Source organism: Carassius carassius, chromosome 7 (assembly GCF_963082965.1).
Source record: "Carassius carassius chromosome 7, fCarCar2.1, whole genome shotgun sequence".
Taxonomy (NCBI): domain Eukaryota; kingdom Metazoa; phylum Chordata; class Actinopteri; order Cypriniformes; family Cyprinidae; genus Carassius; species Carassius carassius.
Genome location: NC_081761.1, coordinates 30,348,658 through 30,373,987, shown reverse-complemented (window position 1 = coordinate 30,373,987; position 25,330 = coordinate 30,348,658). Strand labels below are relative to the sequence as shown.

At 35.9% G+C, this 25,330-nt stretch overlaps 1 protein-coding gene across 4 annotated transcripts in view; it reads left to right on the top strand.

Annotated features, from left to right (window-relative positions):
• Positions 1-25,330, top strand: part of LOC132143896 (glutamate receptor ionotropic, NMDA 2B-like) — a 97,672-nt gene that overhangs the window by 54,790 nt on the left and 17,552 nt on the right. For all 4 annotated transcript variants that reach the window (XM_059554507.1, XM_059554509.1, XM_059554508.1 and 1 more), the window contains exons 4-6: positions 2,529-2,672; positions 6,337-6,607; positions 9,938-10,130. In XM_059554507.1, coding sequence (XP_059410490.1) covers positions 2,529-2,672; positions 6,337-6,607; positions 9,938-10,130 — 608 coding nt within the window. The remainder of the gene's footprint in view (positions 1-2,528; positions 2,673-6,336; positions 6,608-9,937; positions 10,131-25,330) is intronic.

Below are 25,330 nucleotides of genomic sequence, written 5' to 3'. Positions count from 1 at the left end.
CCCAATGTTAAAAACAGTTGTGCTGTTGAAATTTTTTATGGAAACCATGATACACATTTTTTTTTTTACAGGTTTCTTTAATGAATTGAAAGAACAGCATTTATATTAGTGTCTTCTTAACTGTCATTTTTTATCCCTTTAATTCTTGGTTGCTGAGTAAAAGAGCTAATTTCTCTCCGAAAAATAAATCTTACTGGCCCTATTACTGGATTCCCACCTCTCCTGATGGGATCAACTCCAAAAGGGAAGAGGAGGAATTAAGACAGGAAATTAATATTGGGGGCACGTAAATTAATAGAAGTCAGAAAATTAAAGAGGCAAAGACACACACATACACACTGGCAAATCAGACACACATTAAACATTTAGTGAGATCCCACAAAACAAGAATATATAAACACATATATATGTAAAATATTATACTACATCCATTAGATTAACAAGATAAGCCCCCCTCCCCGCAGCCCCATCAGTGTTGTTACCTCATTAAAGCCGAAACAAGGTAACAGATCAGTCCATCTCGGACCCCAGGGGAGTGGCTTTGATGTTGAATAGAGCGTGGAGACCTGAAAGAGAGAGACACTGTGAGATGACTAACATGGCAAACGCCCACGACCAACTTCACACATGAGTGCACACACAGAACAATCATTTACAGGCATGTACAGAGTTATACATCAGTCTGCATGCATTCATGTGCACTGTCATACATGTGTGCATGGCTTTAAAATGCTTTGGCTTATTTGCTACTGACTGCTTACACAAACACACACTCGCATCAGTGTATGCATACTAGATGTGAAGAGTTCATTAACATGCTTATTATAAACATTTGAAGTCATTCATCACCAATGTACCATAGACAATTCATTTTGACATGTGAACTGCCTGGGATTTGTTTCAGGAGTGAAGTGGTCATTTAGATGTTAGGGGAGCAAAATGTGTCTCGTTCACTGGCTTTGATGCAGCAGATGTTAGATCTGGTGAACTGCGGTTCATATTTCTCTACCCTCTTTCTCCTGATCCTTGTTCCCTTTATCCAAACTGTGGTGAAAATAAAAAAATATATATATACCGTAAAACTTCAAATAATAGACTGGGCTTCTATTTACCCAAAATCGCCGAACTGCACCGGCTTGTATTTGAGACAGGCGTCTATAAGAGACAGGCCTTTAATTTAGTGTTGAGATGTTCAAGCATGACAGTAGGAGGTTACCACATTATATTACTTTTTATTTATAATTAATTTGAATGTGTTTAACAAATCATTTAATGTAAGAAATGTCTTTGGCTATTGGCAGCATAAAAAAAATATATATAAAAAACGAAACGATGTGACAGCAATGGGCAGAACAATACAAGTTACCCCTAAACGAATGTGTTTAACAAATCATTTAGTGTAAGAAATGTCTTAGATTATTGGCAGCATAAAAAATGAAACGATGTGACAGCAATGGGCAGAACAATATAAGTTACCACTAAAATCCATCGAGCATATGAACTGGGTATCACAGCCCGTGTTGTATATGTGACAAAATTTACCAGTTTCTCAGTGAAGTGCTTGGCGTCTTTCTGGGCCACAGTTGTGCGTCTTCTGACTGAAAAGTCTTTGCCTCAGGAATTTGTCCAGCCAGCCAGCGCTCGCAGTAAAACTCTCCTCATCCCTGCCGTCACTCACTGTTGCATACACTTCTTTTGCCTTGGCCCTGATCGTTTTACGTGAGACTCTGAGATGCTTTGCCCGCATGCTGTGGATCCACTCACACACGCTCACCTTCAGCTCTTCACTGGCCTTCTTCCTCCCTCCACCTCGCAGTCTGGCCCTTTTGTCATCTTCCTCGGACAGACGTTGCAGTTCAGCTTTATTTTTACGCCATCCTCGCACTCTCTTTGGATCAACCGAGAAATGTCTTGCCGCTGCTTCTCCCGAATTTTGTTCGGCAAATATGACAACTGTCAGCTTAAATGTCAAATACTTACATACTTTTTTCTTTTCGTCTCCATGGTGGTATTGAGAGAATTAAGAAAAACTGAAGACTAAAAGAAAGTTTGTTAACCTCTTTGTTATGTTGCCATAGTGATGAGTCGTTCATGAACTGTTGTTGTGTCTGTCACGTGAAATCTAATCAAAACATAGAACAGACGACCTGACGGGTTTGAGAAGATCAAATACAACCCGATACTAAAAAACAGACCAGGCCTCTATTTGAGACCGGCCTTTATTTACCCAAACCTGTCGTCACACCATGCGTTTAAAAGAGACAGGTGTCTATTTGGGACTCGGCTATTATTTGAAGTTTTACGGTACTTGGATTTGTCCCTTTGTCTTTGTAATGGGCTGGAGGCAAGAAGAATATAAGAAAAATGATTGAGCTAGCAAATTCTCATCTATCTCTTTGACATACCGTATGTACTGTTGAAAACCAGTATAAACTGTAACTATAAACAACTGATAAACAATCCTATTATAATGTGATTCGCCTTGATACTTCTGTTCTCATGCATGCATGTATTTTTGTTTCTTGCAGGATGACCATTCCATGTTCTTCCAGTTTGGACCCTCTATAGAGCAGCAGGCCTCTGTCATGCTTAACATAATGGAGGAATATGACTGGTACATATTCTCCATCGTCACCACCTATTACCCAGGATACCAGGACTTTGTCAATCGGGTGAGTTGACGCTATTCATTGCTTCTCAATTGAATTTCATTTTAATTTGAGTTTAACTGTTAATTTAAGCAGGTGTAGAAGTAATACAGGTCAAGTTTTAGGTCTCCATCCAAACCCCAATGTATGTTTATGATTCAAGTAATCTTCAAAATAAAACATGAGTTCTGATGTCAGTTCAGCTCAGGTGTTATTTTATACTAAGCTTAGAAGACTCATCAAACATAGTTTATATGTTAGCTAAATATATATTTACATGTACATTTTATTTGTTTTCTTATATATTTTCGTATATATGAAAAGGTTTGGAGTTGTTAAATCTGTGATGCTCACCGAGGCTGCATTCATTTGTTACAGTGTCTATAACAATCTTTGCTGCCACTTTTGATCAATATCATGTGCCCTTGCTGCATAAAAAATATAACTTTCTTGAAAAAAGCACTTTTTTGGCCCACTTTTGAACAGTATTGTATATATGTGTATTGTTGTAGTTGTTATTACATTTATTTATTATTTTAAAGTTATGTTTAACACTCAGAGTTTAACAATTGTTCCCTGGATTTTATTTCTGAAGGAATTTGGAGTGGTGCAGAAAAGCATTGCAATGTGCTTGCTAAGATGTTCTGCATGTTTTTAGCATGTTGCTATGTGCTTGCTTGGGTTTTTACCAGGGCTTCCTAAGTGATTTCAAATGAGTTTTGAGGGGTTGAAAGAAACACATCGCAGTTTATATGGCTCATGTTCGTAATCCCACCATACAATCCATTCAGAGCCTGCTTTTGTTTATCGAATCACTGAAATGCATCATCAGGGTGTATAAACACGCACCTATCCAGAGCTACACCAATTTGGCCAAATTGAGATGGGGATCTTGTGAAACCCCAGACTGCTGTTTGCTTCACTGCCCCCAATTCTGGAAACTCTAGCTGGTTCGATTCACACCCTAATACGAGGTCCTAACTCCCGCTGGGGCGCCAGCCGCTGCGGTTCAAGTCTCTTTTATCATAAGAAGTTTGCCAATGCTTCTTTCTCTACTAATGCTCTCTTCCTCTCCTCTATCTTCTGTATGCTAGTGCTTCTGTCAAAACGAATAGACCTGTCCTCTCCCCTACTTTCACTATACGTCACTCCTATAGGAACTAATGCTGCTTTCCTCTCCAATTTTATGTCTTATTGTTTTTTATTTCAAGGCATAGTTCACTCAAAAATGAAATTATGTCATCATTTACTGACCCTTATGTCATTCTTAACCCATGTGGCAACAGAAAAGAGTCTGCACGCAAGATGGAAAGTCAAACGGGTTCGGAATGACATGAGGTTGAGTAAATGATGACTAGTGGAATTTTCCCTATAACCATCTTTCTGTTAATTCATCACACACCTCTCACAGTATGTGCCTTTAGCCTTGTATACAAGCCCTTTAATAGTAGTGTTGACCCTTTTATTTCATGCAAGCAAAACAGCCTTTTATAGAGCAAGTTTATTATTGTTAACTAAAACTAGAGCTATTTAAAACATTTTGTTGATTGAAATAGAGGTCCAACTAAAATAAAATGTATATAAAATAATAATAAAAAAATCAACATTAAAAATAAAATCAAAATAAAATGAGAATATAAAAATAATTAATAATTGTTAATAAAAAGTGTTATAGTATTTAAATAATTCTGAAATATCACTGCTTTAGAAATGTGTTGAGTCATTGTAGAAATACTGTATTTTGCCTCAACTGGGAAACAACGGCTAGAGCTTACTGTTGTCACATATCTCCTAAATGTATGTTTGGCCCACAGTGCTGTAAATAAAGTTCTTAAATACACAGTGCAATGGTCAGGATTGTGTTCTTTGATTTCTACTGTACTTTCAGTAATTCTCCAAATCAGGAGCAACCTCAGGGCAATGCAAGCAGAGCCCAGCAGAGGTCCAGAGGATGCTCTGCGTTATTGAGGAGGCTCATGCAGAAGGCTCTTGATGTTCTTGCAGGTTTATAGCAGACAGGTGTTTGATGCTCTGCCAGTGAGACTAGTGCCAGGCTTTGTGTTGCTGTCTGCTGGGGGAGGAACAATGGTTCAGGCGATTCCAAAACCTTGAACAAATTGTGTCCAGTGCTGATACTCTCCTCTCCAGCCACACTGACATCTGTTTTCTTGTGCATCCTATTTGTGGCCCTTCATCTTTTGCAATATCCTGAGTTGCCGCAGTCCCTGTGCTATTTTATTCTCATACTGTACTTTGCGCTTTGTAAATTACCTTAGAAATACCTTGGTATTTAAATGAGGAATTTACAGTGTTTCAGTAAAATATAAGTTTTCAGCCAAATATTTGTTTTATTTTTTATTAAACATACATGAATGCATGCTCACTTCAAACACTCACTAATCTTTATAAAACCTCAAAATAATGTCCTTAATGGGATACTTCACCCAAAAATGAAAATTCTGTAAGAAAACCCGTACGACCTTCGTTCATCTTCGGAAAACAAATTAAGATATTTTTGATGCAATCGGAGAGCTCTCCGACCCTCCATAGACAGCAGGGATATTACTACGATCAAGGCACACCATGTGACATCAGGAGTTCAACCGTAATTTTACAAAGCTACGAGAATACTTTTTGTACGCAAAGAAAATAATAATAACACAATTTTTTCAACAATTCTTCCCTCCGAGTTACTGTCTTCCGCCATTTTGGAGAGTACCCCAGAACATAATCAACGTAATGGTGGACATGGCAGTAAATGATCACAAAAATGTGAACTGTCCCTTTAAGAAATGTAAGAATCGTAAAAAAGGTTTAAGTTGTATGGTTAAAAAAAAATACAAATAAATATTGTGTTTTTTTTTTTATGTGAAATGACTAAGCACAGAAAAAATGACAAAACTAAATAAAAAATAATAAAATTTAAATAAAACCTCATTCAAAATTAATTTCTAAGTACATTTTGCTGTTATTAATATTATTATATAGCATATAAATAAAACAAAAATTTGTATCTCAGATATAAATATAGTGATCTTTCAGTACAGTGGAATTGAAATGTCAGAGTATCAGTGTACAGGGACCATCACAGTCATTTTTGTAGATTTACCCCTGTGGTAGCTGATGCTCACACTACACTTGACTGCATGTGTGTAATGATACTGTCAGTGCAATTTGCAAGTCTGTCAAATTGGCTGGAAATATTGGGCGCTACAGATGTATGCATCATCAGAATTGTGGGTACAATAATTTCATCTTCCTCTAGTTCTGACTGCAGTAGATTATAATGGAAAGCATCTCTGTGGACTCGTGTTTGAACAATTTGTTATGAGGAAATGCAGTTGAATTCCTCTCAGTCTCTACAGACAGAGCAGAGCAGTTCTGTGCATTTTGAAATGTGGGTTAGGACTGCTTCTTTACAAATCATAGAGATAAAAAAAATATATATATCTGGATAAAGTGCATGATAGGAATTTCACTTTTTATAATTCCTGTTTTCATTTTTTCCTTTAAATAAAAATGTAGCTTTCCCTTTTTCTCTCTGGTTGTCTTTTTGTCAGTTTTCTTTTTAAACTCTCTCTTCTCTTTATATGTAAAGAACAAAAGCGAAAACAGCTGGAGGCAGAAGGAGGGTGTTACAGGACATGCCTTTTTTTCATCTTTCTTTGTCTGTTTTGCCTTGATCCAGATCCGGAGTACTGTCGAGAACAGTTTTGTTGGCTGGGAGCTGGAAGAGGTGCTGCTGTTGGACATGTCAGTAGATGATGGCGACTCAAAGATCCAGAACCAGATGAAGAAGCTCCAAAGTCCTGTTATACTGCTGTACTGCACTAAAGAAGAAGCCATGACCATTTTCGAGGTGGCGCATTCTGTCGGCCTCACTGGTTATGGTTACACCTGGATCGTACCATCTCTGGTGACAGGAGATGCAGATAATGTACCTAGTGTCTTTCCAACAGGTAAGAAGAAATATAAAAACTACATACCGTATTTTTCGGACTATAAGTCGCACCGGAGTATAAGCCGCATCAGTCCAAAAATACGTCATGATGAGGGAAAAAACATATGTAAGCCGCACTGGACTATAAGTCGCATTTATTTCGAACCAAGAGGAAACATTACCGTCTACAGCCGCGAGAGGGCGCTCTATGCTGCACTGTTGTAGACTTCAGGAGCACTGAGCAGCATTAGAGCGCCCTCTCGAGGCTGGAGACGGTAATGTTTTCTCTTGGTTAATTTCTCTTGGTTCATGTCAAATTAATTTTTATAAATAAGTCGCACCTGACTATAAGTCGCAGGACCAGCCAAACTATGAAAAAAAGTGCGACTTATAGTCCGGAAAATACAGTATATATTGTATAAATATTAGAATACAATTTTCTTCAAAATAAAAATTGTTTAATTCAGTGTTGCATGCTGTTTCTTTGGTATTGTTTGTGAAATTTACTAGCAGTTTCTGACTGAAAAAAGATTCAGTGTATCGAAATATTCAAGATGATCTAACACTTGCTAATCTTTGTAAAATCTCAAAATAATATACATTTTCACGTTTCACTTTTTCATACTGTAAATTATTGTGCTGTAATGCCTAAATTCACTTTAGCATTACAAATGTAGTGAAGTTTTAGCTGATTATCTTGTAACTAAATTGTATTGAATTTTAATATAAAAGTGTTATATTATAATGTTATTATTATTATTATCGTCTATAATATGTAGAAGTGTTGTTTTAGTTAAATAAAACCATAACTGTAACTATTAAAAATAGTTTTTCGGTATATAAAAGTCTAAAATAAAATAAAATATTAATAAAAATTAGATTAAAACTTAAATCTAAGAAATGTAAAATAAAAAGAGAAATAAATAGGTTTACATTTAAGGTGCCGTTTACAAAGTGTTGGGAAGGTTACTTTGGAAATGTTATAGGTTACAGATTACAAGTTACCCTGTTTAAAATGTAATAGTAGTGTAACTTTTTCAATTACTTTATTAAAGTAATGTAACTAATTACTTTTGAGTACTTTTTGATTACTTTTCTAAATTTGTGAAAATTAAAGAATAATAAATAAAAGCATATACATCAACTTAAATACAGTTATCTAATAAGCATGTGACGTATTCTGTGTAATAAACTCCTGAAAAATTGGTGTTTTTTTTAAACTGCTGTCTCTGTATATGATGATAGTTTTCTCAAAATAAGTAAAATGCACATGAAGTGAGACAGCAGTTCTAGAAATTATGTTTATGTGATCGTGTACTCCTATATTGAGATGGCAGAGGTTGAAAACACTGCGAGCTTCAGTAGGCCTATGTGTAGTAAATGAAACCATGTCTTTGCCATTAATTTACAGGAGGGGCGGAAGGGGGAAAAAATTCAGACTGGAAAATTCAAACTCATACAAACAAATTCATGGACAAAACTATTTTTTGTATGGACCTGACATAAAAAAGGTTTAAATCTTTAATTTGGGGACATGCAAAATAATTAAAAGTTCTCTCCTGAACTGCAACTTCACTTCCATTTTTCTCTTCAGTCTCTTTATTTTGCCCTGTTATCCATCTCTCTCATGACTTTAATAATCAAGTATACTCAAAACTATACTTTACAATACAATACTCTACAATACTACAATATCTTTATAAGAAAAGTCCTAATACTGTACACGAGTCATGTTTTTCCCTTACAAAAAATTACTATGCTTTTATTAGCCTATATAAAAGTAAAATAACCTTTTTTTTTTTTTTGCAAATGGATTTGTATTTATTTTTACATAAATAATTTGTAAAATAATTTTACATTTTTGGTTATCACAGTTAAACAATAGTAACCATTTTCTCTGGATTTATAGTTAAATATTAAAATGTTAATTTTCGTAAGGGTTGTTGTCTGTCGTAGCTCCCCCTAAACCTATAAAAAAAAATCGGAATTTCTTTTTCAGCTAAATTACTACTGTAACATTACAACAGATAATAATGATGTCCTTTATATAGTATTTTGAGTGATGACTGATGAGCAACGTGCTGCTGCTTGATTAAATAAATAAAAAAACAAAGATAAAAAAGCATCTTTACAGATGAAACTGACCTGAAACCCTGAACAGGAGTTCTGCTTCTCTGCTCCAGCAGTACACTCTATTTTCTCTCTCTCTCTCTCTCTCTCTCTCTCGCGTTGATTACTCTGAGTCTGATCCAAACCGTTTGGCGGAGGCGCGGAGAGCGTGCGAGTCATGACGAACAATTCATGACTTTTTTAGAGATTTAATTATCAAATGGCGGATTCGCAAATGATTGCTTTAGTACATTCGGCAGGCAATTATACAATAATTATATTAAATAGTGAGGCAAAATCGGCTACCAGGCCACCGGGAATTGTCCCGGTGTCCAGTCCGCGCCTGATTTCCAACACGCAGAATGTGCAAGTCATATATTTTGCTGTTTTGGCTTTATATTCACAGACACTACTCCATGTCATGTTTTGATTCAAGTGTACTGACCTACTTTTGATTTAGTCATCCAAAATGTGGCATATTCCGTCCGCGTTAGGCATTCCGTTTTTATGACCGGATTCTACGAACCAGACTGTATTTCCGCATCCCGGAAATTATTAGGGCGGTATGTCTCAGAATAGTCAGTGCAATTTGGGAAAGAAATCAGTTAAATCTGTATGTGGATGTGTGTAAATATTCAAATGTAATCCCCTTTGTAATCGTAAAAAATTTTATAAGTAACTGTAATTTAATTACTAATTTTTTCTTAGTAACTGTAACTAATTACAGTTACAATAATTTTGTAATTAAATTACGTAACGCCGTTACATGTAACTAGTTACTCCCCAACACTGCGTTTACACAACGCTTTCAGCCAAAAACGGCTGAAACTTTTTATATTTTTGCCTGTTCATTTTGGAGACTGAAAACACATATTTTCGAAAACGGATTTCAAAGTGCAAGTTTTTGAAAATGCCACAGTTATCATTTCTGTGTTAACATCCAATACAGGAATCTTTGAAAACGGTGATGTCATGCGCGTGCATAGTACATGTTCGATATGTAGACATGCGCAGCACGTGTTGATTTTAAAGGAGAGGGGCAACTTTTGTCGAGTATACGTTAAACTGTAAAAAAAATGCAAGGGAAAATCTTTTCCGTTTTTGACTATAGCCTCAGTGCTAAAATTAATAAATAAATCAAAATAAATAAAACTATAGAAATATTTAGCTACAAAAACTTCACATACTGTATATTTCAGATGATTGTATTTATACTGAATTAACACTTTCTGTGTCTCAGGTTTGATCTCTGTTTCTTACGATGAGTGGGACTATGGACTGGAGGCTCGAGTGCGTGATGCTGTAGCCATTATCGCCATGGCAACCTCCACAATGATGCTGGATCGGGGTCCTCACACGCTGCTTAAGTCTGGATGCCACGGCACACCTGACAAGAAAGGAAACAAGTCAGCAAACCCCAACGAGGTGCTGAGGTGAGTCAGGCTTAGTGGGGTGCCAGGGTTCAAACACTGACATCTGGGGTCTGCAATCATACACGCACACAGGCAGTCTTGCCAGCAGACACACACTTGCAACACCTGCTCAGGAGGGTTTCCGAACTAATGGAGTGTTTTGAAAAGGGTAAAGAGCCCTAGACATGTAAACATACCGTACATGTATATGCATACATACATACACACCGTGGTTGCTGTTAGATGCTGTAGGTACTGTAGGAGACAGATCTTTACCACTTGCGTTAATGGAAAATCCATTTATACAGCACTTTGGGATAATGGGTGTTATTTTCATGATAACATTTTCATCCCAGATTTTCTTGGTGATTTGACATACAGTACTGTTCAAAAGTTTGGGGTCAGTAAGTTTTATTTCTTTTTAATTTACTAAGTGTCAGTATAGACATTTATAGTGTTACAGAATATTTCTGTTTTAAATAAATGCTATTCTTTTGCAGTCTCTATTCATCAAAGAATCCTAAAAAACCACATCATGGTTCCCAAGCATTTTCAACATTGATAATAAGAAATGGATTTTTGAGCAGCAAATCAACATATTTGATTTCTGAAGGATTGTTTGACATTGAATATGCAGAAAACAGGAAAAATGACATTTTAAAATATATTTAAATAGAAAGCATTCGATATAATTTGTTGCGATTTTCACAACATTATTGTTTTTACTGCATTTTTAAACAAAAATGCAGATTTGGTGAGCATAAGGTCGTGGGTTCAATTCCCAGGGAACACACATACTGGTAAAAAAAAAAAATGTATAGCTTAAATGCACTGTAAGTGACTTTGGATAAAAGTGTCTGCTAAATGCATAAATGTACGTGTAAATGATCCAGAGGCACAAGGTGGTACAAATGAAAGGGCGTACATCTGGGTATTTCAAACTTGCCAGTAAATGATGGGAACACAATGAAAGGTTTGAGCTGTACTGCAGCGTCACTGTAAAATGATTTTTTACCACTGACTCTTCACATCCTCATCTTTTGGGAACACATACAGTGGTGGCCCAAATTAATAGGCCACTAGTATTTTCAGCAGATAAAAATGGTTTTTAGTCAGTTATTTCTATATTTTGCTGTAGTGTGCCATTAAGAAATATCAGTTTACATTTCCAAACATTCATTTTGCCATTAATTGTAATAACCCAGTGAGATTAGATTGGCAGCTAGTGCTCCAGACAAAGATCTGATCTCATCATCTTCAATCTGTCTGAAATAACATGAAGAAACAGAACAAACTGAGACAGACTCAATCCAGAAGAACTAAAGAAGAACCAGAAGACTAAATCCAGAAGAACTGAGGCAACGTCTCCAAGACGCTTCAAGAGATCTACCTGAAAAACTATGCACAAGTGCGCCTAGAGCAAAAGCTGCTTTAAACACAAAGGATGGTCACAAAAAATGTTGATTTAATTTAGTAAATAGAAGTTAATTGATAAAGAAAATCTATTAATAACATTATTTTTGACAGTATCCTCATTTTGCAGCATTTTTACACAAGTGCCTAAAGCTTTTAACAGTACTGTAGTTTTGCAGGTGGGTTTCTTGAAGGTCCAGTTCTCACTATTAACAAACCATTAACTATGATCCATCTCACCTGACAATTTGTGATTGGATCAGCCAATTTGGACCTAACACCAGGTGTAAAGCAAGTCCTAGATCGAGCAGCATTCTATTATAGCCATACTGTACCTGTAACACCTCCTGCAGAAAGAAGGAGCGAGAGTGACAAATAGATAACAAAAGAGAAAAAGAGAGTGCATTATTGGTAATGTTGGTCTGCTGGAGCTCCTCGCTGAAGCACCTTTCACTTTTCTTTCCCCATTATGTCTCCTCTGACATTCAGCCCGCGCCCACGTGTCTGTACCGGCCTGGCTGTTATTTTCATCTTAGAAACATAAATATCCATCGTAATACAAAAGTGAGCTTTACATCTGAACTGCCCTGTTCTCTCTTGTACTGTTATTTGACATTTAGTATTGAGGGGCATTGATTCCTAAGTATTAATTAGCGTTTAGACTCGGTCACACTCTCTTTTAGCCAGTCATTTGATCTGCTGGTGAGGAGTTAATTGAATGCTCGAGGCAGAGCAGGATTAGGAAGCCGAATGGAACAACAGTGGGAGCCCAGCCTCTCTCTCTCTCTTTTTTTCTGCATTTAGTTTTCACCCATTCTTTCTGTCTGCCTGTCCCTTCCCTTGATTAACTCTAAGCATATGCAAACATGGGAAAGGAAGATAATTGTAACACTTTTGGGTTTTTGCTCATTGATCTAGGGAGCATTTAGACTAAAGCTTACAATTTTGCCACAAGCATTGTTGACCTACCAGCAATCATTACCTGCGCCAATTAAATCTATTACCTAATCAAACTGGATAGCATTGCTCACAAGTGCGGTGTTACATTCACTAACCTAGACTCCGTAATTGTAGGCTCTCTAATACGTCTTTTAATGTAATAAACATTTAACCTCAGAGACAATCTTAAAATGCAACAGTAGCTAATGAAAATCTACCTCTCATCCAGACTTTAATATGAACAGTTGTGGTACACGTCTGCTGGGTTCCCTCAGTGTATTCATCACGTGCCAATTTTTTACAGAACAGATGTTGGACTTACCTTTCCTCTTTTTTAGAGGAGGCTGTTATCGTTGTGTACTGTATAATGTACCGTATACAGTAGGTCATTGCAGGGTTTTTACTATATGATATTAGCATTACAATAATCAGTTAATATTGAGAATTAGTCCCTAAACTGAAGTGTTACCAATTCTTTCTTCTCTTCTTCTTGAACTCTTATTTTATACAGTTGTCTGTGTAAAGTGTTTGAGGGGTGGTTAGCAGGGAAACATTCAACATTCCTCCGATCGCTTCATTTTGCACTCTCTGAAAACACTTTAAAATATTCTAAATTTGGAAGCTGTTTTCTAAGGCGTGTATGTAAAAGAGCACTTAATTCCAGCGCAGAGCTAGGACGTGAACCAGTCAATAACACACTGCATACAAATGCACCATCGATTATTAATAAAAAACACTATAGTTAAGGTTTGCCTTAAACATTAAATTAAACATTTATAATATTTCTTGAACTGAACGTAGCCAGGACAGCATGTTATGAAGACATATAGTTGTGTTGTTGCAAAAATCTTTGTTTGTTTAGATGAGGGAAAAAGTAATTGGAAAAAAACACTTTTATGATATTTGTGAATGGTGGATTTACTACAATTACCCAGCGGGCATAGTATCTGGTAGAACAAGATGGTTGTATTTGTGTAATTAGGCGGATGTGTTAGACTAGCCTTTAGAGTTGCTGAAGTGGATTTTTGAATTGGATGATGAGAAGATAAGGACACTTATATCTTATGAACACTGGAGAACACAAAGAAGAACACTGAATGGAGAAAACTATTTTGTTTAGAGTCCTCTGGGATTGCAGATTCACCTGCAGTGCACACCTGGGACCTCACATATGCGTGCACACACAGGAAGATTTTGAATGGCAGCGTTATGTGGTGGGCTGAATGAGAAGCATCGGACCCAGTAACCCCTCGAGGACTCTAATTATCCGTTTCCACCATAATGGAGACGATTTAAATGGCATTCCAAGATTCTATATTATCATTCTGGAACACCCACCATGCTCTCCGGTGGATCTGTCAGCGATGATGGAGGGCTTTTCAGCTGGATGGGTCATGATCTGTGATGGTTAAGGGCCTGAGACAGCCTCAAGGGCTTCCTCTGAAGGTCAGCTGAAGGTTTTGGCATGGTTGGAGAAGGTTAGAGGAGATACATCTACCCTATAAAGGTTGAGAGCCAGATTAAATGAGGTTACATGTACAGTAGTTATCTCAGATAAATTGATTGCACGGACTATTTGGTTATTGATTTTATTCAAATTGTGCTTGAATTTCAATGATTATGATTCATGTTATCAATTTAATGGTTTTATTGTTCATGAATCTTGATTTTAATTGTTGTGAAGACAGTTTCCCACAATTTTATAGACATTTGGAAGCTTGGAGCTTACTGATGTTCTAAATTCCTTTAGCATTTTACATCCTACTGATTTCCAAGTTCTTGTTTTGTTTTTAACGTGTTTTTTAAATAGATGCAGCCTTTTATTATTGTCAAATATATTGCATTTAAAAAAAGATAATGAGGTCAAAAGTTACTGAATTATATGCATTTTAAATGTTTATTATTAATATATTACACAGTAAACAATTCACTGAAATTTACAGTAAAAAACAGCAACTGTGGTTTTACAGATTAAAATTAAATTTACAGTAAAAAAAAATCATAAAATAAAATAATGTTAATATAGCAAATTATTAATATATCTAAAAAAAACCCTGTCTTTATAATGTACTGATAACCACCTTAAAAACACAAGTAGTGAGAAAGCCACATTACGAATCAAAGTCCATCACAAGTAACTTTTAAATAAATAGTCATAATAATAGAAGGTTCTCAGGGTCATACACAAATGCAAAAAAACGTCATGGTAACATAACTGATAAGAAAAATCTAACAAGAAACAGTTATTTCAATAAGAAAAAAAAGTGAAGTGTCAGAGAGTTCAGAGAGCGTTAATTTACGTTTTTCGTGATTACGTGTTTTTACGTTTACATGTATTTATTTTGATTATTTTTGTATTGACTAAACACATACAGTATATGGTCTCCCCAATCTTGCAGATATTACATCCTTGCATGTTTGTTGGTGTTATGATGTTGTGTTTTCCCTTGCATGTGTGATTGTGTGGCTCGTCTCTCTGTTGCTTTGACTCCTCTGAGGTGCTTAAGGCTTGTGAAGCTGCCAGGCTTTTATTCTCCTCTTCAGTTAATTGTAGCCCCTCAGGCTGCCGCTCTCAGGTTCATTGGGTGGCCAGTAGACCTGACACCCAGAAAGTTTAATAAGGTGGTTGTGGACGTTTTTATTATGCTTTTGGGCATTGCTGAAAGACCCTGACAATAACTCTTCAGAAGTAGGTCAAGATATCAGTTGTACACTGGTGAGCCCCTTCGGTCGTGCAAGCTGTCTTTCTCTCTCTGTCTATCACACTATTTTCTGCTCACTGTCACACACTTCCTTTCTGTCTCCTTTCTTCTCACACTTATAGAATACAAAATACAAAATGAACAGTCTGCCTTTTCAAAATATTTGGCTTTAAAACTTTAACGCAGCTCAATTCCCAAAGGAGTGTTTGTGTGCGTTTATACAGAGATGAAGTGTGTGTCTATGTATCGGTGTGTGTTTTAGGTCTATCCATTAGAGTGTGTGAGTGTTGGTGGTGTATCACGATGTTACAAGGCCCACAGGCTTCCCTGGGGAAGAGTTTGATCATTACACGGTGTCCTGTGTAAGTAAAGGTAATTAATCTCTGGTTCACCCAGGAGCCTCTAACTTGCTTTAATTAAAAATGAATACATAAACACACACTTACTTTTAGAAAAACCTATACACACCTTCCCAGCCAACATCCACTTTCATGTATGTAGATTGCACAGTAGGTGGCTCTGAATATGAGATAAGAGACCAAAGTATGATTCAAACTTTGTTTGGTTAATCTGAAATCCTGTTTAGGTTAACTAATATCATGATCTCATAACACCTCATGCGTTATAAATCCTCTGCAGATTATTGTCGCCCCTGTGTTGATGATGCATTAAAATAACCCAGAGCTGGTGGGCAAACACTGTAATTATTTCTAGACTCATAACAGCCATGTCTGCCTCCCTCTAGACCAGTGACGTGTGGTGGTCTTCTGAAATGAGAAGACAAAGCCCCCTCTTGGCAGGACGTTTAGTCAAATGTACTGTAAAGTCATGCTACATTTGATGTTTACGAAGTTGAAAGCAAATGAAAAACCATTTACCTGACATTATCAACACACTAGTACCATAATATTTTTGTATGTTTCTTTTATATTAAAGGCATAGTCCACATAAAAAAGAAACTTCTGTCATGATTTACTTATCCTAAGGTTGTTCCAAACCTGTATGAATTTTACAGCAGTCATTGACTTCCATAGTATGAAAAAATACTATGGAAGTAAATGGCTACCATCAACTGTATGGTTATCAAAATTCTTCAGAAAATCTTTTTTGTGTGTTCAGCAGTAGAAGAAAACATACAGGTTTGGCGGGTAAGTATAGATGATGACAGAAGTATCATTTTTGGGTGAAATATTGCTTTATTTGGACAGTTCACCCGCAAATAATCTAATAATAATTTACATAACAATCATAATTTACTCTTTTTCAATTTACTTTTTCAAACACTCATTTTTTTTTTTTACAGTAAATGGTCACAGAATTTTCATTTCTGAGTGAACCGTTCTTTATAAACATACTATTTATTAAAACCAAGTCATATCAAGTCTCATTAAAATGTGTTGATGATTTTTGTATTACTTCAAAAGCAATTTTAGAATTATAAAGCAAAAATCATATTTTATGTGTCATTTATTTGTTATTATTAATAGTCACATTATTTTCAGAACATTAGTCAGCTAATTCCCTTTTAACACAGTTGGTGTCATGAAGGTTGCCGACATGGAGGTGCAGTATTACAGTAAATTAACTGAGCTGAGTGCTCACGCCTCAGTCGCAGATCATTTAAAGGGATAGTTCAACCAAAAATTAAAATTCTGTCATTAATTACTCAACAACAACATTACAGTTGAACCACTGATGTCACTGATGGACTACTTTGTCGATAATCTTGCTACTTTTCTGTGTCTTGATTATGGTAGCTGTCTATGGGAGGGTCAGAGAGCTCTCAGATTTCATCAAAAATATTGTCATTTTTGTTCTAAAAAAGAAAAAAGGTTTGGAATGACATGATGGTTAGGAATTAATGACAGAATATTTGGGTGAACTACCCCTTTAAAGTAATTTCAAGTTCGGATGTGACAATAAGTAGTGATGTCTGAGGGGATGAATTGTTTACCTCATAATTAATTTGTCCAATTCCTACAGTTTGACCCTGCCAGAACAATTTGTGGACTGTATGCGAACATAAAGAGCGGGCGTTATACCATTGACAGAGTATTTGATCAATCATATCACACATTTATATTTCTTTTGTCCAATCACATTGCACCTTCTGTATATAATTTACTTTAAACTGAAGATCATATACTCACCCTTATGTAACTTGCATGACCTTTTTCATAAAAGATCCAGCTGTCTATTTCAGGTGCAGTTTTGCTGTTGAATTCAAAATCATGCTTGAACCTGGGTCCACCTACACATTACAGAGAAACTGTACCACTAGCTATGGACTTCTTATACTTATGTAAACCAAGTTGTTAAACAGTTTTTTCTTTGGTCATGCCTTATCTTGTCCAGGGCACCAAGTGATCCCATCAAAAACAATATTGTAAGACACCCATGTGCTCCGGGGAAGCAAAAGACACATTGCCTCCTTCTGCAACTTTATGCAGTGGTCTCACTTTCGGACAGTGATACTTTATATACATATAATTTTTTTTTTACATATTTGTAATTGAATTTTTTATTATACATTTTTGTATATTTTAAATTTTATTTCAACTTAATTTCAGTGAGATAAAATTATTTTTGATAGCTTTAGTTAACAATAAAATCACTGCTCCCCGGAGAAACGCCCCTGCTCTAGTCATTAATAAAATAATACAGTACTTGCACTCCCTCAAGTTTTGATTATTGTTAAAGCTGTTCCCTGTTGACCTAAGAGGCTATTTCAGAGCCGTGACAAGTATCATGAAATGGCATGGTGTCAAGCCAGAAGATGTTATGTCAGGTCCAAAATTAAACATGAGAGGAAACCCTTGAATGTATGATTAAGTAATTTATAGCTCCTTGAACGGCTGTGCTTTTAAATGGGTGTACCGTAAATCTGAAGATGAGTTTTCTAATCTCAGATCAATGCTAGAAGTGAAAAACGTTGGATAAGATAAATCTGGTTGGCTGACATGTCCAGTATCGATCTGTTTGTATTTATAGCGACAGATAAATGGGTCTCTGCTGCATCATGCGTCTTGCTGTAAGTACAAAAGATGCTACCTCTCTCTCCATGACTCTTCCTCTCTTTCTCCCTCACTCTTTCGGGTGAGATTACTGTTCCCATGGCAACACAGCAGATTGCTTGGAGATTGCTATGGTTGTGGGCACCATGGTAACAGATTTTATATGCTGGTGGGTCTTTCTCTCCCTCTCTCTTTCACACACACCCTCTCACTTTCATTCTATCTGTTGGCAGTTTGGGGTTGTAAGTACCTTCGTGTGTCAGGAATCAGCAAAGACTCCCCTAACACACACCGATTTGGGAATTGATGGTGTATGAGTCTGTATGAGACTATAGGTTAAATGGATCTGATGTTCATGTTACTATTGCAGTAACTACTGCAGTTTGTATATATCATTCTCTAATAGTGTAAATGTAACAATAAAGTACTATTGCAGTCCCATGATAGTTTACCATGCTACCAAATATGTCATGATATATATAATCATATAATCTGTTGTAAATGCTGTTTTAACAAATAACGGGGCATATTTGAAGGGTTAGCATGATTCAGTTAGCCCCTGCTGGTAGCTACACCATTCAGTGGGCAAACAATGTATTTTTCCATTTACACCTATTCAAAATTAGCTATGATTAGAAGGCATTGCAGGGTGATCTGATCTATAAGGAAAATAAATAAAGGACCAAATACTGAGCCATGAGGAACTCCAGGATTGAGGGGCAGAATTATTATTATTATTTTTTTAATTTCTATGATCTGTTGAAGTAGCAAATAAACCATTAAATTTATAAGCTATTCAAAAGTAGCTATGTTTTCTGTTGTATGTTTTTGCAAACAAATATAGGCTAAATTGCAAGTATTTAAATTGAAGGGCTTATGGCCCCAATATACTTCAAAACAAAGTTCTTTTTCATTTTTTGTTTGAGGGCAAAAAGAAGTTCGAAAAGCCCAAGCGACAGTATACTGTTTTCAAATATTCCAACACCCCCATGCTGCTGGAGGCGGGTTGTAAATAAAACTAAACACAACAACGATGGTGGCTGTGAGAGAAGAACAGTTTTGTAAACATCTGGCAGTAGCATTGATCTATTCATTGTCAAAGAAAATGAACAAGAAGAAATAAGGTGGTGGTATGTGCGTCTACTTAAGGAAAACAGAAAGAATGTTGGGATGGGAAACAAACCAGGGGGAAATAAAATGGCACATCAAAGAAGGCGGAGTTCCAGAACACACCCACTGACTGCGTAATCGCCACGGATCAATGGTAGCTCAAAGGCGTTTAGGAGCCAAAACAAACTCCTCCAAAAAGTTAGCTTTGGTGAGCTGTTTTGAACGGTCAAAACGAACTTTGTTTCAACCTGATTTTTTTTTTAAATTACGTCATTTCAGTTGATTCTTCGATTTTGTTTGAAGAATATCGGGGCCTTTAGTGTCATTTTTATGCACCTCCCAAGCACCTATGATTAAGATATCAGATTTCAAGTCACATATTATACTTTGGAAGCTCCTGTGGCAGATGAGCGATGGCCATTGATATGCTAATGGTTAGCTTTCTCCAGATGTTATGGACCTCCTCCAGGAAGTCCATTTTTTGATGTTAGCTTCTGTACTGTATGTATAGATGTACAACATTGTTTCACAGTCTTACTCCATTCATTGTATTGTACATGCACTAGACATACAGTACACACTATTTGTTTGGTCATTCTGCTCTCTAGCCTTCTCCCTGTTTGCATACTTCTCTTTCATTCTCTCGTTTAAAGCAGATATTTATTTCTTTTTTGTTGAGTTTTCATGAGGCCGACTGTTGTCATGGTGACAACAGCCCACAGATGGAGGCAAGAGAGTGAGGTGTGCAGCAGAGAGTTTTCACTGGCTCTGACACAAAACTTGTTGACACAAATACATGATGCTTACGCTATGATGAAAATCTGTGCGTGTATCAGCGCTCAAGGGCACAAACACACACACACACACGCACCTGACTACAGACTGATTTACAGTCACTGTCTAAATTGGGTCAGTTCTTCTACGTCATAAATTTTACACCCAGATGGAAGAAAAAGGAAACGACTTGTCTATGTGATTCTGCTTCATGATGTTTTATTGCTGATGTTTTTTATTACTGTGGGGAAATGTATGTTCTGTGTTTGACACAGTAGGGTGAATTAATGTAAAAGTAAATCCATCTAAGCACCTTTCCTTATTTATCTATAGGGAACACTGGGGCTGGTTGTCATACCTAACATTGGTTAGGGTATGTTAATTTTTAAGAAAATCAATTTCTGAACATCATCTGAACTGTCATTACCAAGGAAAACCAGATACAATTTAACACATATTTATAATAAAATAGCAATTAATGAAATAGCAAAAAGTGTAAATGGTAATGTACAAAAATATTATTTTGACAAAATACATTGTATTAACATACAACGTACATAATTATGAAGAAAACAACTGTTGTCCTGAAAACACACGTGTTTATAGTTAATCAATCAAACTATAATTCACTATAAAATATTAATACATATATATTTATATAAAAATATAAATTTGACTCTTGTCTGAATGTATGTTAATGTAATTTATTTAATTGTTTTTACTTGTTGAAAAAATAACTATACTAAAAACTAAAATTTCAGTATCATATTTTGGTCACACTTTAGTGAGGACCAGTTCTCACTGTTAACTAATACTTTTTCCTAAAACTCCTAAAATGCTGCTTATTAATAGTTAAGTAAATAAGTTGTTAATTTTAGGTATTGTGTAGGATTAAGGGACCTAAAATATTTTGGTCATGCAGAATAAGGCATTAATATGTGCTTTCTAAGTACTAATAAACAGTCAATATGCTAGTAATATGCATGCTAAAAAACTAAACAAAAAAAAATGGTTAATAGTGAGAATTGATCCCAAAACCAAAATATGATATTGAAATTTTAGTTTGGAGGAAACACTGGAAGAAACACACAAAAAGCACTGGAGGAAATACACACACACACACACACACACACACACACACACACACACACACACACACACACACACACACACACACACACACACACACACACACACACACACACACACACACACACACACACACACAAAAACACTGCTAGAAAAAGACATTTATGTAGTATATTAATTAAGGGTGCTCCGATTAATCGGCTACCAATCACTATCGGCTGATAATGGTTCTGGGATGATTGATAGGAGGTCTCTATAAAGGCCGATCTAAAAAAAAAAAACTATATCAAGCCGATGACGCTGCCGTGAGAGGTTTGGCACGATATACAGTAGCACCGTCTCAGTCTGTGTCAGGCGCAGGTAAAATAATTTTAATGCTGAAGGTGGTGAACAATTCATATTTCTTCATTAAATAACTTATAAAAGTAATTTGAAAACTTTCTGTGAAATATAATTTTACAAACAGCGTGAGTGAATCACAGCGCACGCACTTTCTCTCTCAAAATGCGCAAATGGCATCAGATCACATCGTGTCTGCACTATCATCGTCACTAAAGTATATAAATTGCATTTCTTTTTAATTCTTGCCAGTGCTTAAATCATTCAGTGCTCGCATGCTCTCCTGGAGACTTGAGCGTTCATGCACACTCCATTTGATATGGGAAGTGTCATGATTGTGGTTCTCTTCTTTGTTTTCTCCGGACTCCATTTCCCATAACCCCTGCCTAGGAACTCATTATCACACCACAACTTGTTCCCATCAGTGACACTTTAAAGTTTGCACTCATCCACACACACGCTGCTAATTATTGTTTAGCCTTTACCCTGTTCCTAGCCTCTGTGTTTCCTTGCCTTGCTTTGCCTTGTCGCCTTCTTTTTTGACCTTGGACTTGGATTACTCTTTTGTCTCGCCCCGGATTTTACCTGTTTGCTGGTGTCTGACCTTGCCTGTTTTGACCACTCTTGCGAATAAAAATTTGGATCCTTAACTCTGTTGTCATGCCTCCCTCTTTACAGAAAGCCAAACACACCAAAAGTGGGACGAAACAGTGCTGTATTAAAGTGTTCGCACCACACTGACCTGGTTTACAGTGCATATAAAGGATTCACTGCACACGGTTGCAGTTCAGCAGTGCGTTCCATGAGCGGGGCGTCTGCAGCAGTGTAGCTTAACTTTTCCTTGTCTTGTTTTGTTTTGCCACTTGAGCAACTTAATATATCAACCTGTAAGTAAATACAAAAGTAAAAAGCATTAAATAATATGTTATACGGTATTTATTGCGTTTAAACACGTCTATGAAAGATTGTATTACTGTACTGTGTAAAAAAAGAATCACCATGCTGAAAAAGCATTTTCAGTAACAATGTTGGGATTTAAAATCAAAATAATGGATAAATGTTGTGTTCGTAGTAAACAGCCATGGATCAGGACCAGACTCCTGTGTGAAAGCATGCACAGTTCGTGCTGCTTCTGCACCACTTACACACACACACACACACACACACACATATATATATATATATATATATATATATATTAGTGCTGTCAACGTTAACGCGTTAACGCATGCGATTAATTTTTGTCTGGTTTAACGTGTCAAAATATTTAACGCAATTAACGCAGCATCCGTATTTTCTGCCATCCGTTGGCTAGCTTTACATTATATGATCACGCTCTTATTCATTTAAATGCTTTTAAACATTTCAAGTGCGGCAAGAAAAAAAAGAAAATGCGCTGTCTGTGAATGCCCTTATGTGACACATACACACGTACACACACACACACACACACACACACACACACAATGCATAGACAGGGCGCCAGAATCCAGTTCTCTTAAGCGCTTGAACTAACAATAAACATCCCAAAGTGCCAGTTTTGTCGATTATCCTCATAAGAGCAATCTTAAATGATTTATATAAAGTCTAAAATGAACAAAAAGAGTTGTGAGAGAATGAGGCGAGATCCATAGACAGTATATAAACGGTGAGATCCGCGTGTCTGTCTGCTCTTAAAGGGACAGCAGCCAATAAAGCTTCCTGTCAGTAAAGTTAAAGAACAAAGGGAACAGAGAAAATGACTCGCTGCTCTTGACTAAATAACTTTTGTAGCTTTAATAAGGATAAACTATTTAATTTATAGTTTATGCAGTGCAGATTGCATATAACTTTGATAACTTTATTAAATTTCTGTATATTTCCTAACTGTTAAGACAGGAAGGGCAGGAGTAAACATGACATTTATTATGGGTTTATGTTAGCATTGTTTAAAGTTTACTTAAATTAAAAACTGTTATATTTTTGAAGCCTAATAATAAATGTAAAAAAAAAAAAAAAATCAGTAGCTGTATTAATATCAGTAATACTGGCCTTCATTCATAAAAAGATGTCATTTAAACAAGTATTTAAATTTAACTGTGAAATTATTACATTAAAAAATATATTTAAAACGTACAAAAACATTTCTTTTTTTATTGCGATTAATTGCGATTAATCACAGAAAAAATGTGTGATTAATCTAGTTAAAGTTTTTAATCGATTGACAGCACTAATATATATATATATATATATATATATATATATATATATATATATATATATATATATATATATATATATAATGAAAAAAATACCCTGTCATGAGAGTCACCTAAGAGGGGAATTGATTTTAAAAAATAATATTCAGGCCCTGAATAAATTTCTAAAAATCTTGATTGGATCATCACTATAAATAATTCTACATGATAAAAAGAAGGCTTTAAAAAGATTGGTATCGGTGATCGTATTGGGAGATTACTGCTTCCTGTGATTGGAGATTGGCCTCAAAAATCCTGATCGGAGCATCCCTAATATTAATCTTATTATAATGCCATGGTCTCTCATAACATGTGTTGTATAATGTTACTGAAGGGTTCATTTCTTTTTTGTCGTATTATAAACTCATATATACATATCACGTACATTAAGTGCCAAATGCTGGAACTATGGCAGAGAATACTAAGAAGTCAAGTGCTAAGTTAGATCTCAAGGGCAACAAGAAGAACAACACAATATAAGAATGCTTAAACATTGTTGCTGTAGTTCAGATATCTAAGTGCTAGATGAGGTCAGTAAAGACGAGACACTAGACTCAGACACTCCATTAAGTACTGCCCAAATTTGTCTATGGAGCAGGTTAGTGACACGAAAGAGGTTAATTACAACAGAGGTTAATTACAAATCGACCGAAAGCATTTTGTATGAACTCGAAGAGGTTATTTGACAAAATCTGGTGGGCCAGTGAGGAGGAATCAAATTTACACTCCGATTAGATGGTAATGCAGGGTGATCTGATGTAGATGGAAAAATTTAAAGGACCAAATACTGAGCCATGAGGGACTCCTGGATTGAGAGCCAGTAAATGAGGCTTTTTTGCTAACTTTATATTATCTGTTCAAGTAGGAAATAAACCAGTAAATTAGTTCATGTTGTCCGCATTGAAATTAACAGTTTTTGGCTGACCATGTCAAAAGCTATCCAAGGCAGTGTAGTCAAGATGCTCTGGTTTTTAAGGTTGCGTGACAAGGATTAATTCCTAAGAGATGGAGGTCAAGCATGCTGTTTTGGGAAAAAACTTGACATTTGGATGAAAATATTCTCCATGCAGTGTTTGCTGTCTCATCCACAGCATCCATTACAAGTAAATACAAAGCCAAATTATTTCAAGATGCAGCAAACTGGTTTATAATTATAATATAGAAATGTGCTACTTTTTAAATAAAAAGTTGCTGTAAAATTTTCTTGGATGACTGACTAAAGGCTAAGAAATTGGTTGTTAGATTTAATATGTTATATCACTCACCTCTGTAATAAATATTTTCCCCTGGATTATTATAATTTTTTTTTGGTTCATGATTATTGTGTTAAGGTGAAATTAAAACCAGCTTCAAAACTCTCCAACTGGATGGATTTAAAAGTCATAATAATAGTTTTGTGACCAGTAGGCTGCCAGATTCACATTTGCCATTGTGAATATAATTTGCTATAGCCTCTAGCAACAAACCTGCTTTCCTGCATTATAAATGTTTGTGGACATATATGGATAGTGTGCAGAAGCCCAAACACTAGGTACACTAGAATGCCATGTAATCTGCTGACATTGAGGGATCCTGTAAATTGCTATGACTTGTTCTGTAAATAT